The sequence below is a fragment of the Leptonychotes weddellii genome, chromosome 2, assembly GCF_054177405.1.
Source record: "Leptonychotes weddellii isolate Sample4059 chromosome 2, ASM5417740v2, whole genome shotgun sequence".
NCBI lineage: Eukaryota > Metazoa > Chordata > Mammalia > Carnivora > Phocidae > Leptonychotes > Leptonychotes weddellii.
The window spans coordinates 96,579,137-96,596,423 of record NC_138370.1 but is presented as its reverse complement, the minus strand read 5'-3'; the positions used below and the strand labels follow the sequence as shown (position 1 = coordinate 96,596,423).

At 39.3% G+C, this 17,287-nt stretch overlaps 1 protein-coding gene across 1 annotated transcript; it reads left to right on the top strand.

Annotated features, from left to right (window-relative positions):
• The first annotated feature begins 689 nt into the window (after positions 1 to 689).
• On the top strand, positions 690 to 17,020 carry LRIT3 (leucine rich repeat, Ig-like and transmembrane domains 3). Its single transcript, XM_006727201.3, has 4 exons — positions 690 to 809; positions 3,749 to 4,221; positions 12,816 to 13,121; positions 14,629 to 17,020. The coding sequence occupies exons 1-4, from the start codon at positions 691 to 693 to the stop codon at positions 15,774 to 15,776; spliced, it is 2,046 nt and encodes a 681-aa protein (XP_006727264.2). The 5' UTR covers position 690; the 3' UTR covers positions 15,777 to 17,020.
• Positions 17,021 to 17,287: the final 267 nt, after the last annotated feature.

Sequence of the window (17,287 nt, the reverse complement as noted above, 5' to 3'; positions counted from 1 at the left end):
AATTTTTATTTTCTGATAGAGCCTAATTTTGCTAAAAGACATGACGGTTGATTTTCAGATATGGCTTGATGCCTGTATTGAGAAACTAGTTGAGAATAAAATATATTCTTGAAGATAGATCATGGCCTTCATTACAAACTGCTGGGATAAGCCTTACACTGCTCTGAAGTGACCTGGGAGAGCCAGAGTCTTAGTCCTGCCACTTAGTGGTGGATTGAAGCATTTTGTCTAAAAAATCTAGGTACTAGATTTTTTTACTTTGTTTTTGGAGATCATAAATGCAAAAAATAAAATTTATAATGTTATAAATAATCTGCAGTATTTTCTAGCATCTGCTAAAAGATTGAATTATTTTTAACATTAAGTGTATCTTCAAGACATAGTAGCAATTACATCCACAGAAAAAGGACTTATTTTCTTGCAAATTTGGATATGGGCACCTATTGAAATTTTCTTGACATGTGCTTCATTTTCATTTTCCTTAGAATGTGTTACTTTGCTGAAACCATATTCAAAGGCTAGGTCGATTGATCCCCTGTAAAATACACTTGAAGGTTAAGTAACTACAGATCTCAGCTAATCCCATGTAATCTGCTGTTACTAAATGGCTGTTTGTATTCCTGGCACACCAGTTTCTGAAGTTTAGGATTTGGTTTTTACTTTTTGTTCAAATAACCTCTAGAAAGAGTGATGTGTCTCTCAGCATGTCTGTGCATTGTGCTTATTAGCTTTTTGGAGGGAGTGAGCTGTTTATGTCCTTCACAGTGCACCTGCGATTATCATGGCAGAAATGACGGCACGGGATCAAGGTATGCTCCTCTCTTTGCTACTAAGTGTTCTAATGATTCTAAGGAAAAGAACTCCACCTAGACAGCCTTGTTTTGAAAGCAAATTGTTGGCCAGATATCGGAGGAGAGAAGGTTTAATTTACATAGCTTTAACTCCATTGTTTTAATACCGGTTGCCCACTCCATTGTTTTCATTTTGAGCAGCTTAGCTTTTAAAAGCCCCTCAAATTATTTGAGATTCTCAAACACACTCTGTATTACAAAAATATCCATTGCACTCATATTCACAACATGTCCCTTTCAGGAGGTCAAAACCACTGAAATGAGTGTGGCCAGCTTAGCTTGTTTATAGAAAGAAAGCCCAGGAGGGGAGGGCAGGTCAGGAGGTACTTGACGTGCCCAGATGATTTGCTTCCCTGGTTTTCCATTTCATTTTGAGGGTTATTCATGCCAACTAGATAGATTTTAAAAAGCAGGAAGGAAGATCACAAGGGTGAAATTAGAGAGGTTCATAATTAAGATTTTTCATTTTAAAGTTTTGGAGTTTACAAAGAAAAGTTTGAAAGATGCGGATCAATTCTGTCTGTTGCAGATACTGGGGGGCCTCACAGAAGTTAGTCAACCTCTGGGTTGCTTTAACATCTACCTGTGAATTGAGAATAATTAATACTTATATATATGTGAGTCCTTTGAGATAGAAGTTAAATGCAAAACAGGACTTTTGTTAGCTAAACATGGTAGAACTTGATTTTTTTTTTTTTGGAGAGGATATTTATTTGAGAGGAGAGAGAGCGTGAGAGAGAGCATGGGGTGGGTGGGGGGAGGGCCGGGTGGGGAGAGGGAGAAGCAGGCGCCCCGCTGAGCAGGGAGCCCAATGTGGGACTCAATCCCAGGACCCTGAGATCATGACCGAAGCCCAAGGCAGATGCTTAAGGACTGAGCCACCCAGGTGCCCCTGGAAGAGTGTATTTAATAACAAAATAAGATTATTTTGTGACTTGGCTGAAGTGAACAGTGAGCCTCTTACAGAAAATAATTTGTTGAAAGAATCGCCCAATTTATGTCTTACAACTTTAAACGAGTAAATAATAACACTTAAAACATATTTTTGAGTAATTTGTCTAGTTATTGTATGAACTTAACCAACTCATGGTATCTTTTTGAGATATTCACTAGGTGGTTTGAGACAAAGAGAACAATGTAACAAATTAAAGACCTACTTGGCAAAAGATATGAAGCAGTTAATGACTCAGGGCAGGGTACTTTTGAGAAAAGTCACAGAAATGTTTCTTGGTGATGGCCCCATTATTGATGGATTTTATAAAAACCGTAGTGTATTAGGACTAGCAAGGACTCTAGAAATAATCTAGTTCGACTGCTGTCATTTTATAGACAAACACAACCATACAGACATTAAATGACTTGTCCAAGGTCACAGCACTGAACTGATGCAGGGACTAGTTGATAAGACCTTTCAGCTTCCTATGTAGGCTTTCTTCCATCACACTGGAATGCTGACCTAATGAGTAGAAACCAGATCATTCCTGTATAAAGTAGCAATGGAATTTGTAATACAGAATAGAGATGAAGAATAAGAGGTGTTCCCAGAGAATTTCAATGATTCCATAGAGCCATCTCCTAAAGTTACAGAAAGGAGATGACCCTATCGTCAGTACACCCCAGCTTTATGCTATCTACCTCTCTTCACATTATACGCTGACTTTTGAAATTCACTGATCTAATGTCATGTGTTTTTACCGAACGGCTGTTTCATTGTTACTATGTACAAGTATAATGTATTTGTGCATCTAATGTATTTATACATTATACAATTTAGGCTATGCTTTGCAAAATTTTTATTGTCTGTTTTCAGCAATCCAGTGGGGGTGAGTATATAATGATAAATAGGTCTTTTTTCAGGCTAAAATGAATCTAAATTCTCTGATTCTTCATCCTTCACACCCACACATGGGACAGGCTTGTTTTTCTATGCCTGTTTTACACGTGCCACTAAACAAGATCACGATGTGACTTATTCAAGGTCACTTCAGTTAGTGAGTGGTAAAAGGAATAAACTCGCAGTTTCTGGTTTATTCCTTAGGCTGAGAGCAATGCGCCAGTCACATTATTAAAATAGAGTTCAACTTTAAGCATCTAGTGTGAACACTTCCTTTTTCTTTCTCCTTCCTCCCTCCCTCCCTTTTTAAAATTAAATTACCTTCTTAAAGAGGATCAGTTTATAACTTCAACAGGGGATTTTTTTAAAAAAAATAGGCCATTTCCTAAAGAGGTTAGGAGTGTGTATTTTGGAGTTGGACAGATGTGGGTTTGAAAGGCAGCTGTGTAACCCATTAGCTATGTGACCTTGGGCAGGTACCTTGTGTTGGTGGGCCTCAATTATTTTCTCTGTAAAAATGAGATTGATGATAAAAATAGCAAATAGCCATTAAGTGCCTATCATGTGCCAGGAAGGTATAAAACTTTATATCCATTTCAATTAATCATCCTAACAGTGCTATATGGGAAACTGAAGTTGAGGGACTGGTGAAGTGGCTTTTCATGGCCACAGAGAAGTGGCAGAGCTTAGATCTGAACCAAGATCAGCCTGACTCCAGAGCCCGTGCCTTTACCTATTACCCAATATCTACCTTATAGGGCTGTTGATGATCAAATAAGCCAGATGTGGTATGCTACATAGGCCTGACACATAAAGAACTCCATCTGTATTAGGTTGAACCACCTGAAATTGCTTATATTTGATCATTTTTAACCTACAAAAATGGCCATTTCATACGGTTCAATCTAGAAGAAGATGATGATGAATTATGAATAGGTCAGTCAGGCTGAACGAATATTTTGTGAAACCAGTAGGAAATGAAAAAGTGATGCATGTTTCAGGTATTATTTTTTCACATGGGTCTTGGAAAGCAAGTTCCCTTCCGTTGGTCTTGTGACACTAGGTCGGTGCTATGCAATGACCTGGATATGAACGAGGTCCCTACGAACCTACCTGTGGACACTGTGAAGCTACGTCTAGAGAAGACTGTCATCCGCAGGATCCCTGCACAGGCCTTCTACTACCTGGTGGAGCTCCAGTACCTCTGGGTGACTTACAATTCCGTGGCCAGTCTTGATGTCAGCAGCTTTTACAACCTAAAGCAGCTGCGTGAGTTGCGCTTGGATGGAAATTCTCTGGCTGCTTTCCCTTGGGCATCTCTGCTGGACATGCCCCATCTGAGGACCCTGGATTTGCACAACAACAGAATAGCCAGTGTGCCAAATGAGGTGGTCAGGTACCTGAAGAACCTTGCCTACTTGGATTTATCAAGCAACAGACTAACCACACTACCACCAGATTTCCTGGAGAGCTGGTCCCACTTACTTACAACATCATCACGAAGCCTGGACCTTACACCACGAAGAATTATTCTTGGTAAGTTCAGAAGCCTCTGGGCTTCTCGGGTCCAGATAATTTGTTTTGCATGCCTTCAGTTGTCCAGTCTTTTCATATGTATTGAATTTGGCTCCTTGCTCTCTACTTGCACTTTTGTTGGGATGGCACTTTCTTTGCTTGACCTAGGTCAGCTGACCTGTTTACCCTGTGTAAGGTGTAATGGCTGTGTGTGTTGCTGGAGGAGGGAGAGGAGAGCGCCTCATAGACTGAGAGGCTAATGCTGCTGTTAGCGAGCCTGGGGCTGAGTGATAAAATCTACCAACCTGCCCTGATTCTGAGAGCACATCAGTGCTCCACGCTCTGCCACAGTCAACCTGCTCTGTTCTCTGTTCAGCCCTTCAGCAGGCTCTTCAGGAGTGGAAGAGGGGCACTGGCATCTTTATGAGGTGGCAGCGGATTTATTAGTTAGGGAGAATAGCTTCCAGATTTTCTTAATCTAAAAAGAAATGATGAAGACAATCTTCTAATGGATTAGTGTAGCTGTGATTTGTTTTGTAGACTTTGATCTTGACTTTGTTTAGGTTCTGTGGGTATTTGTCTTTGGTTCTTTTTTTTTTTTTAAAGATTTTATTTATTTATTTGAGACAGAGAGAATGAGAGACAGAGAGCATGAGAGGGAGGAGGGTCAGAGGGAGAAGCAGACTCCCTGCCAAGCAGGGAGCCCGATGCGGGACTCGATCCAGGGACTCCAGGATCATGACCTGAGCCGAAGGCAGTCTCTTAACCAACTGAGCCACCCAGGCGCCCTGTCTTTGGTTCTTAAAGTATAAACTCCTTCCACTAAGTCTCTCTCTTCCTTTTTTTGTATCTTCCCGCAGTGCTTTGCATGGCACTCTGCACATGGCGAATGCCCAGTAAATATGGTTGCAGATTGAAATCAATGAGCTGAGACCCTTCTCAGGGGTACCTGTGGGCAGTGAGGCCTCCCATACTTTTGTGTGAGACATAAGCCTAAGGCTCTCATCAATCAATTCGATCTCCTACTAAATTCTTGTTCACCCAATAAGGCTGTGTTGTCAGTTCACTTGTGATGTCCATCAGGGCCACAGAAGAGGTTGTATTTCACAGGATGAAAAGAACTGAGTGTTTGGCCAGTGAAATGATTTTTAAGCCTTTTGGTGTGAGAAGCAACTCGATGCTAAATTTGTGCCAGGAATCCCTACTGACCAATATCACATGCTCAAATATTTGCTGAAGTGAAGTACAAATAAATAAAGATAAATTGAATTTTTTTTTTGATAAAAAGGAAAATGCTGTGACAGCACTTAAATGATTTTAGCATTGCTTTGGTTGAAATGTAAATGCATTTTGGTGCTTATGAGACTAAAAGTATGGGTGATTAGAACCAAATAGAAAGAGGAAAAATCATGTATTTATTCTATACCTATTTTATGTTTGCCTACTGCTTATCTAGTGCTTCAAACATTTTTATTAGAGAATAAAAGAAGTATTGTAGGGTGAGTGGAAAAAACATTAATTTAACGATAGTTGTGGAGTCCTTCTTATTATGTATACCATAATAGGCACCATGTAAACCTATACGATAGTATTTATTTACTCTATTTTAGCCACTAATTTAGTCCTTAGGACTAATAGCTGGAAATTGTCTTAATGTAAATATTGAGATTCTGTTTCTCTACACATTTTTCTAAGTTTCTTTAGATTTACCAAGAGGAGATATATAGTAGAAAATAAAATCAAATTACCGAATTGCTAATCTGAGATGGGAGTGTCTTATAAAGAAAGACTCCTCTATTTTAGCTTTTTCTGTTATTTTACCTATATCTGAGTCTTCCAATTTCATCATTAAAATATGGTGATGAAAACCAGTACTAGCTTTTCTAGAATTCAGTGTTTAACTGTAGCAATTATATCTTTCCAGGTGCCCTGGAGAATTTACTTTTCTATTATTATAGTGGAATATAGTCTGTTTTATTTGTTAGTGTCTTGTGTTTATTACTGTTAGCAGATGGAAGTTCTGTTTGTAACAATAGTAATAGCTAATATTAATGGAGCTCAGGGCCAAACCCAGTTCTTATACTTTATAGATTTAACTTTTTCTGGTCTCATGTTAACCCTGTGGTAAGTACCATTTCATCCCCATTTTATAGAAGAAGAATTGAGATACACGTTAAGCCACGTGTCCAAATGTACCCATCACACAGTGATGCAGCTGGGGTATGAATACAGGTGGTTTGGCTCCACAGCTCTTGCTGTTCCCCATTCCTTTGTCATGCAAGGTATTGTATGTAATAATACCAGAGTTCTCTTCTTCATATATGCATTACTGATCTCTTTAAGTCATGTCTTTATTTAAAAAAAAAAATTAGGGGCGCCTGGGTGGCTCAGTTGGTTAAGCGACTGCCTTCGGCTCAGGTCATGATCCTGGAGTCCCTGGATCGAGTCCCGCATCGGGCTCCCTGCTCGGCAGGGAGTCTGCTTCTCCCTCTGACCCTACCCCCTCTCATGTGCTTGCTCTCTCTCAAATAAATAAATAAAATCTTTAAAAAAAAAAAAATTAGGAAGAGGCTTTTCCATTACTCCTCTTTTCTACATGAGTAAAAATATCAACTTAATAAAATTGTCCTCTAATGTATCATATAAACATAAACTAGTGTCCTGCAAGTAAACATTTAAATGAACTGTGAAACTAGACTGGATTTTTTATTTGCAATACAGGTAAATTTCCATGGCCTCTTCCTCAGGGATACACAAATATTTACACAGGCAGACCCTGTAAGGCCCAATACTCTTTGTCTTGGAAAAAGCATGCAGGAGGAGAGGGCATAAAATGGTTTTTGGGGGGCTTTTTACTGGTACTTGAATTTGCTCAATTGCAAACATGAGTTCTTTTCCTGTTCAGAATAAAGTTTACCTGAAGGGCAGTAGCCACACGAGTATTCCCACAAAATTTTTCTAAAATGGCATTCATTTAATTCAAAAACACTCCTCAATCCCTGTTGATATGCCTGTTCTTTTCGAGGCACAGAGGAGATAAATCCACATAGTTAACTCCTTGCCAGGTGCTCTTTTGGGGACTCCCTGGCAGTATCTCAGCCTTCAGGACAATGCCGTAAATTGGGTCTGTGATTATTACCTGCTTTGTACAGCTGGTGAAGATGCAGAGTCAAGCTTCAAGTTCAGTCCATCTCCAGAGATATCATTCTTTTGTTTTTAAAGCCTTTTCTAAATTGACGAGTTGAGGTATAATTTGCACACGTGGATCTTAAGTGTACAGCTTAGTAAATGATGATAAATGAAATACCCCCACGAAACCCACACCCTCATTAAGATATGGAATAATTTCATCACACTGGGAAGTTCCCCTGCTCCTCTTCTCAATCAATGTCCTCCATTTCAAGCAACCACTGTTTTTATTTCATTGCAATAGGTTAATTTTGTCTGCCCTAGAATTTTACGTAAATGGAATCGTGTAAGACGGCCCTTGTGCCTGGCTTCTTTCATTTAGCATTATTGTTTTTGAGATTCATCCACGTCACTGCATGTATGGGTAGTTCCTTCTGCTGAATCATTTTCAGTTTTATGAATATATGAATTGTTCATCCTTTCTTCTGTTTTTGGACACATGGGCTGTTACCAGTCTTTAGCTATTATGAATTAAGCTGCTATTAACATTCTTGTGCAAAGCTTTTTGTAGCACATATTTTCATTTCTCTTGGATAAATTCCTAGTCTTCAAATTGCTAGGTCACAGGATGGCTATAAATCTTTTTAAGAAACTGCCAATTTTCCAAAGATGTTGAACCATTGTACACTCCCACTAGTACTGTACAACAGTCTACTTGCTCCGTATCCTTACCAACACTTGATGTTGTCAGATTTTTCTCATTTCAGCCTTTCCTGGGGGTGATGGGTCAGGGAGTGATTTGACATTGTGATTTTAATTTGCATTTCCCTGAAGACTAATGGTGTTGACCATGCTTTCATTGGCTTATTGGTCATTGCTATATTCCTTTATGCCAATATATAACTAAAAAAAAATTTTTTTTATTATTAAATACAAGCCTTTTGTTAGTTACATGTGTTATTGATATTTTCTCCAAATCTGTGATTTATTCATTTTCTTCATGGTGTCTTTGGAAAGAAAGTTTTAAATTTTATTTTATTTTTAATCTTTTTTTTTTTTTAATTTGACAGAGAGAGACACAGTGAGAGAGAGAACACAAGCAGGGGGAGTGGGAGAGGGAGAAGCAGGCCCCCCGCTGAACAGGGAGCCCGATGTAGGACTCAATATCAGGACCCTGGGATCATGACCTGAGCTGAAGGCAGACACTTAACGACTGAGCCACCCAGGTGCCCTGAAAGTTTTAAATTTTAATGACATCTGATTTATCAGTTCTTTCTTTTATAGTTAGTGCTTTGTGTGTCTCATCTAAGAAATATTTGCCTGCCTACAAGTCAGAGATTCTATTTTCCTTATAGTTTTAACTTATATATTCAATTTCTGGCTTTAATATTCTTAACTTTTATGCTTATGACTGTGGTCCATCTCAAAACAGTTTTTGAGTACAGTGTGAGGTAGGGGTTGAGGTTTTTTCCATGCAGATGTCCAGTTGTTCCCCCACCATTTGTCGAAAAGACCTTACTTTCCCCCGATTTGTTAAATGCCACTGCCACCACAAAACTGACTAAGGCATGGTTTTTGCTTTCAAGAGCTTATAGTCTGCAGAATTACTTTTGAACAGAAATTTATTGCTGACTTTTCACCAAAAAATAGCACTTTTAATTCAACTACTGTGATGCATGGAAAACATTATCCTTTTAGAAAAGGAATAAAGCAAAGTTGATTTGCCCCTCTCCAAGAATAGTTAGATGAGCTAAATTTTAGTGCAAATTACTGTGATTGTGGTTGGTATGTTGCCTTGAAGGAATGCAGTACAAATAACAGTTTAACTTCAGGGAGTTTTTGTACCTCTGTCCCCAAAAGGAAAACAAAACAAAACAAAACACTTGATGAATGGGTTCAACACTCAGGTCACTATTATTATTCGGGTTTTAAAAGTTGTGCCTTTGACCTTGATATTTCTTCTTTTTTTTAGATTTTATTTATTTTTTTGACAGAGAGAGATATAGCGAGAGCAGGAACACAAGCAGGGGGAGCGGGACAGGGAGAAGCAGGCTTCCCGCAGAGCAGGGAGCCCGATGTGGGACTCGATCCCAGGACCCTGGGATCATGACCTGAGCCGAAGGCAGACGCTTAACGACTGAGCCACCCAGGTGCCCAACCTTGATATTTCAAAGCTAGAATAAATATATTTGAGGATTTAAAAATATTTTCCTGTTTTATATAACTTTAAGACAGAGCCAGTTGGATTTTTATTTTTATTATTTATTTTATTTATTATTTTATATATTTTTTTTCCCAAAGATTTTATTTTATTTGACTTTTTAACTTTATTTTATTTGACAAAGAGAGACACAGTGAGAGAGGGAACACAAGCAGGGGGAGTGGGAGAGGGAGAAGCAGGCTTCCCACGGAGCAGGGAGCCCGAGGTGGGGCTCGATCCCAGGAACCTGGGATCATGACCTGAGCGGAAGGCAGATGCTTAACAACTGAGCCACCCAGGTGCCCCGGATTAATTTTTAAAAGAATTTTGTTGCGGCACCTGGGTGGCTCAGTCAGTTAAGTGTCCGACTCTTGATTTCAGCTCAGGTCATGATATCAGGGTTGTAAGATGGAGCCCCCGCATTGGGCTCCATGCTCGCAGAGAGTCTGCTTGAGATTCTCTCTCTCCCTCTCCCTTGGCCCCTCTCCCTGCTCATGTGCGCACGCGTGCTCTCTTTCTTTCTCTCTCAAATAAGTAAATAAATCTTTAAAAAAATTTTTATTTCACCATTAACACATGTTTATGATAGTTTCAAAGCATGAATAAAACTGTTAATGTTACAGTTCTTGGATCTTTCCCTATGTAGACATTTGTGCTCCAGACATCACTGCTTTGACATGTGTTTATAGATAATAGCACTTAGAGCTGCCACCCATGGCTCTAGATGTTTTTAGGTGATGAAATGAGTTATGGTGGAAGGAATATTAGATTAGGAGGCTGAAACATCTGGGACTTAGTCAGGATTCTAAGCTACTTACAGAATCAAGGCAATAATCTCTTTGTGCTTTAGTGTCCTCTCTGATGTGAAACTCAAAAGAATCATACTAACTTCCTGAGGTCAGGTAAGACAGGTAGAACTTGAGAATGAAAGCTTTAAAATCAGGATACCAAGGTTCAAATCCTGACTATATCCAGTTGTATGACCACAGGCAGATCCCTTAACCTCTCTGAGTGTTGGCTTTCTCCTCTTTAAAATGAGGATGGTACTAATGTTATCTACCTCAGCTATTGTCAGGATTGAGGTAGACAAATCCTTTAGCATGCTTAGCACTGTTGGAAGATAATTTTCCAAGGCCTCTCATATTTCTGCAAGTCTTGTGAGCCAGAGGCCGTCACTGACTGTCTTTTGTCCTCAACTATCTTTTTAAGGATGTTTGTGTACAGAACTGCTTTGGAAGGTAAAGGTATGTCTCCCTCCAGAGAAAGGGTAGGCATGTTTACTGCCCAGTATAATGAAGATAATGTCTTCCTCCAGAGCTGTAAACTATCCTCCATCTCTGACCAACTGAGAGGTGTTGGCCATCTAAAGTAGGATAAAACTCAGACCCTTTTACAATTCCTGACAGAGTACAATATTTGCCACACAGGAAGCAATCAATAACTGTCAGCTTGTTTTGTTATTATTTTATAAAGCAAAAATCTAGCATAACAAGTGTTTTGAGAGCATAACATTTACCCACATAGTAATTATTACATGACAGAATGAATTTGATGTTTGCTGGCAAGTTGGATATTAGAGACTGGTCATAGATTCATAGGACTAAATGTAAGAGGAAGAAGTTCAAGGTAATTCACCCATAAATGAAATTTCTAAGATAGAAGATAAAAAAAAAAAAACAGTGAGTTTTTACCAATACTGGAAGAAAAATATGAACCAATCGTCATGAAGTGCTATTATGATAAAAATAGACATAAATATAAACAAAAATAGATGTAAAAAGAATTTACGAATGAACGTTTAAATCTTCCAACATGGTCAGCATTTTAAAAAATTGCAGTTCTGTCTTTTCTCCTTATTAATCAATGTATAATCTACTCTACTGGTAAAAAGCCACAACCACAAACCTTTTTGAGATAAAGCCCCTGCAGCCTTGGGCTTTATGTGAGGCTGCTGTGGGACATCATCACCCTTAACATCCTTAGAGACTTTTGTCTGCCAAGGGCTCTGAAGCACCCTCTGAGATCTTTCTGGGGTCTTAGCAAATAATTTTATAGTTTCACCCTCCCTGGATCTGATTTTTGCTCAGAAGGCCTTTCTTAGTTTGAGAACTTTGGAGAGGCCAGGAGTAAGAAGTAGGTTGTTTTTTTTTTACTTTTTTTTACTACGTTCAGTTTTATTATTGAACCCAGCAAGTTTCGGCTCCTTTCTCTTTAACGGTTCTTCCTTACCTGCTGTCTGTCCTTTCCCATTTTACCGTGAGCAGCAAGAAGACGCCAGGTAGCACTCTCAGCACTTGGTGTGGAAATATCCTTAGCGAGAACATTCGTTTCATTGAGTGCACTTTATACTTTCCATGTTAACCACAGGTGACAGTGTTTCTCAACTTTCTGCTACTCCATCAAAGGTCTCCTTTCCTCTAGTTTCCAATAGTTACATTTTCCTCACTTTCCTTGAAGGCTCTCACTGACGGTCCCCTTGAAGGCCAACACACTTCTGCTAACAGTCCGAACGCTGAGGGAGGCAGTCCTCCAATTGGAGGCTGTCAGCTAACTGTATTCCTTGCTGCTGATTCTCTGATGAAGGGGCTTTGAGCAGTGCACCTTCTCGGCCACCACGCATGACATTCATGCCAAGCTCTGTTCCAGCCTCTGCCCGTTTCCAGTCTTACCTCCTGACATTGCGTGCTTCTCACTCTATACTTCTGCTACACAGAACTTGTACTACCTTCACAGGTCTTCAAATCACACAAAACCATGACATAGTGTGGGCTGAATTAGGTGCCTCTCTACACCCTCCAATATCTACAATAATATTAGTACTTTCCTAGCACCCTAGAACTATCTCTAGCCCTGTATTTCTAGTGTTCTGTGGTACTTGGATTAAAACCTTGGCTTGGATGCTGATTAAGCTATATGGCCCTGCTCAAATCATTTGATTTCTCTGTACCTCAGCTTCTTCATTTTTAAAATGGGAGTAGTAATCCTCTTCCTCATCTTTTGGGATTAAATGAAACAATACAGATAAGTGCTTAGAACAGAGCCTTGTCCAGAGTACATGCTCAGTAAATGTTGGCTATGATCACTAATGACCTGACCTGACAGGCTCTGTTCATTCAGGTAGCCAAACTGCAGGGCAAGACTGACAGGGAGGTGATTCCATTTCATCTCTCAAAGCACTTCTGCTTTTTAGGGAGACAGTGCAGACCCCTGCTTGCCCAAGAGGTTGTGATGTAAGCGAAAGTCAACAGAATAACCTTTATCAATCTTTTCCTCCCTTCTGGTTTAGGTCTGCAGGACAACCCTTGGTTCTGTGACTGTCACATTTCCAAAATGATCGAGCTGTCAAAAGTTGCGGACCCTGCTGTAGTGCTTCTCGATCCACTGATGATCTGTAGTGAGCCTGAGCGCCTGACAGGGATTTTGTTTCAGCGGGCTGAGCTGGAGCAGTGTGTGAAGCCGTCTGTTATGACCTCGGCCACCCAGATCACGTCTGCTCTGGGCAGTAATGTTCTGCTGCGGTGTGACGCTTCTGGCTACCCTACCCCACAGCTCACCTGGACCAGATCCGACAGCTCGCCAGTTAATTATACAGGTATTTTCTTTTTTCCTGTCTTTAAAGATTTTATTTATTTATCTGAGAGACAGGCAGAGCACGGGCACGGGGAGGGGCAGAGGGAGAGGCAGACTCCCCGCAGAGCAGGGAGCCCGATGCAGGCTAGATCCCAGGACCCTGAGATCATGGTGTGAGCTGAAGGGAGACGTTTAACCGACTGAGCCACCCAGGTGCCCCCAAAATTGGCTAGTTAATTCTAATAAAATATGCCAAGATTGTTGGGTGAAAGGAATTTGAAAGGTTCATTTTATTGGTTAATATTTTCCTCAGTATATCTAACTACATAGATGAAATTAGACAATCTGATTTTTTTTTAGATAGAAAACAACATGATCTAGTGGCTGGATGATTGCAAGTAAGGCCCTTTGTCTTGCTGCATCATCTTGGATATGGCTCACTTTAAAATGTGTAACTATTACAGTTTTCTTAGAAAAGATTTTCATACAGGTTTCTCAGTTTTGAATGATCATTTAAATAATAAATTACATGCAAACCTTATCATGAAGCAAAAAGTATAATTTTTAGAAATATTGGTTACATAGACTTTTTAGATCCTACTATGACCAACTCAATGTTTTGGCCTTAGTTTCAATAGTGATATTCTGATGAATTAAAGTGATACATATTTTAAAAACTCCTTAAAATTAAATGTAAATCAAAGTAAAAATAATGAAACCTGATGGAATAAGAAATAGTTAAGCCCTAATATTCTTATAAGTAGATAGTAAATGGCCCACAGCTTATGGTATTAAGTTAAATTTTGGGATACTAAGATACTGCTTAGTACATTATTATTCTACAGAAAGCTTCAGAAATCAAGACAGAATGGTAATATGTTAGGTTTTAGTGTTTAGGAAAGTAAAATTCCAATTTTGCAAAAACTATATATTATTCTACAAATAAAAGAATCCATGTTTTACTAATTTATCTAGATTAAATATAAAATGAAAGACTGAGACTACTAATTATGACTTCTCTATGCCAGAAAATGATCTGCTATGCCATCTGGCTGTGTAGATAGATAGTATTTTATTACAATGAAAAAATATTTGGGGAAATATTTAAGATCTTGTAAAAACCATTTTATGGGACCACAGTGAGTTAAAATTGGAGGGCATCCTTGAGATCACTTTGTCTTATCCCCTTATTTTAAAAGTACAGAAACAGGCCTAAAGATGCTAACTGACTTGTCTGAAATTACAGGTTACTGTGAACAAACGTTTACTAAAACCAAGTCTCCCAATTCATACCCTTGTGTCTTTTTAAAATACCATTCTCCATACAGACCTCATGGTACTTGACATGTCCTAGACCTTCGTGTAGACAATTTACAGAACTATCACCTTCTATCAGAGACTGGTGACAGTGTGCCATTTCCCTCTTGGTTTATATGAAAGGGATGCATGTAAAACCAGATCGGTTAGCATGTTGCTTGAGTTTCTCCTTTTTTTCCCCTCACAGAGTATATATATATTTTTTCTTACAGTAATTCAGGAATCTCCAGGGGAAGGAGTCAGGTGGTCCATAATAAGCTTGACAGGCATTTCTTACAAGGATGCTGGGGATTACAAATGTAAGGCCAAAAATTTGGCTGGAATGTCAGAAGCTGTGGTTACTGTGACAGTGGTTGGTGTTGTCACGACAACCATATCATCAGATACCTCTGAAAGAACTGGAGATCACCCTGAGGAAGAAGTCCAGCCCGGAGCTAGAGCTACACACATACCTGGTTCACTGTCATCTCCCTGGCCTTCTTCCTCCCCTGCTTCTTCCATTTTTCTTTCTACTTCTACTTCATTTCCTCCCTCCACTGCTTTCTTCTCCTCATCTCCTTTCCTCTCCTCCATCGTTTCTTCAGCCACAACTCTAAGCACTAGGATTTCAACAAGCCCCACCATGGCCAGCCAGCAGTCACTCCAGCTCCACCCAGATGGGGAAAGAAAATTAAAGGTGGAGAGGGGTGGAAGTAAGCTTCCCTCAGCCAGTGCAAGTAAAAAAGAAGAGTTGGCATCAGTGGATCAAGCGACGCCAATGGAAAAGAATGCCACGATAGAAAATCTCAGGGTAGTCGGTGAGACTGAAGAGAGTGTGACTTTGATGTGGAACACCATCAACACCACACATAAGTCTGAGATGACAGTATGGTACTCCAAGTATGGTGAGAAGGACCTGCTGCTGCTGAATTCAGACTCCAGCAAGAGCCAAGTAACCATAGATGGCTTGGAGCCTGGTAGGCAATACATAGCATGTGTCTGTCCGAAAGGAGTGCCTCCCCAGAAAGACCAATGTATTACCTTTTCTACTGACAGAGTTAAAGAAGAAGGTGATTCTCGAGTGTCTTTTCTTGTCGTGGTGAGCGGTACTGCCTGTGTTGTTGTCTTGCCATTGATTTTTTTCCTGTTGTACAAAGTTTGTAAACTGCAATGTAGGTCAGAATCCTTCTGGGAAGATGATCTGGCAAAAGAAACTTATATCCAATTTGAGACCCTGTCCCCCAGGTCTCAAAGTGTAGGGGAACTTTGGACACGAAGGCATAGAGATGATTCAGAAAAACTGCTGCTTTGTTCTAGGTCAAGTGTGGAATCTCAGGTGACTTTTAAAAGTGAAGGTTCGAGGCCAGAGTATTATTGCTAAGGTTTTACAGCTTAGGTACATGTGAACTCCACAAAATTTCTTCCACGCAATTAAGGATCTGAGGATGTAGTTGACCCTCTGATTGGATGACTTTTGTTCAGACTTTCACATCCTCTATGAAAATCACAAATGGAGTGCTTTTAATTGTGCTTTAAAAAAAATTACCTTGTGAGGGGCACCTGGTTGGCTCAGTCAGTAGAGCCTGCAACTCTTGACCTCGGAGTTGTAAGTTCGAGCCCCATGTTGGGTGGAGAGATTACTTAAAAGCTACCATGCGACTTCTGAACCGAAAAAACAAACAGTCTTGATTTTTGTTGTGTGGAAGATGTCCATAGAAATAATTTTTGGGGTAGTGCTTAATAAGTTAATAGTATGTTTTAGGGTAATGTTTTAGTTCTTAAAAATAAATTGATGTGAGAATTGTTGTAAAAAAGTGAAGTCTGAATTTTAAAAAGATAGTTTTTCTGGGAAGTGAAGAAAGATTAGTATAACCAGCTAAGCCTTGATGTTCATCATGTTTGAAGTGCTTTATGGTATTTGCTGTGGGTATTTATTGCCGTTGCCTAGTGGGCGAAAGTGAGAAAGTACAGAATTTTGCATTCACTAAGGTTAAGTCCAACCCAATGGAGAGGGAGGGCTCCAACTCTTGGTACCATTATGCATTACAAGACTGTAGAGTTGTATTAATATTGTAAGAAAAAATCTTCCTTTATCCTTAGAAATATAGGTATTAACAAAAAGAAGTTTAAAAAGAGGATCATGAAAATAGTAAGGCCAATTCTAAAAATATTAACCATTGCATCCTAATACATTTGCTAATAGACTGTATGGATCTTTAAAAAAAAATAAGTGCTCATTTTGAAACAATCTAATATTGTGATATTTACTCTTCTCTTCCTCTCCTTTTCTCCTTCTCTCCCTCCCCCTTCCTTCCTTCATTTCTTTTTTTCCCTTCTGCTTTGTCAGAAGATATTCAGGTAGCCAAAGGACCACAGCTAAGCTGTTTGTCTTTTGCCATGTTATATTTTGATTTCCTGGCTACAGGGAAGAACTTTGAAAGGTTTTTTTAGATCTGAAAAGGATGTTTTAGGATTCTGAAGAGCAGTTTCAATCAATTAACTTGGTCAAATTTTCTAGGTAAAAAACATCAGGGAAATTGAACTGGAGTTGGGCACACAGATAGGAAAGGGGCTTTGTACATAAAATTTAGGGGTTTTTTTTTTAAAAAAAAGTTTATCACCACCTTTACTAAAGATTATATTCTCTTTACACTGGAGACATTGGAGTACAGAATGTATTTATTAAGGTGTGTCAGGAGTCTTGAAATATTCTGAGAAGCAAGTTCTAAGAAAATCCTATATTTTGCATAAGCAATAGATTGGCTTTAATGTAACATACTGTGGATATTATAATACAAGGAGCTGGACAATGAAAAATTGTTCATTCCAGATGGCTCTTAATTAAAAAGGAAAAAGAATTCCAGTTTAGACATACTCTGTATATTAGGAGGA

Bases quoted from the DNA above. Each gene is read 5' to 3' on its own strand.
- LRIT3 (XM_006727201.3), top strand. From the start codon at position 691: ATGTGTCTCTCAGCATGTCTGTGCATTGTGCTTATTAGCTTTTTGGAG. The intron at 810-3,748 runs GTATGCTCCTCT...TTGTGACACTAG, and splicing joins AATGACGGCACGGGATCAAG to GTCGGTGCTATGCAATGACC. The intron at 4,222-12,815 runs GTAAGTTCAGAA...CTTCTGGTTTAG, and splicing joins ACCACGAAGAATTATTCTTG to GTCTGCAGGACAACCCTTGG.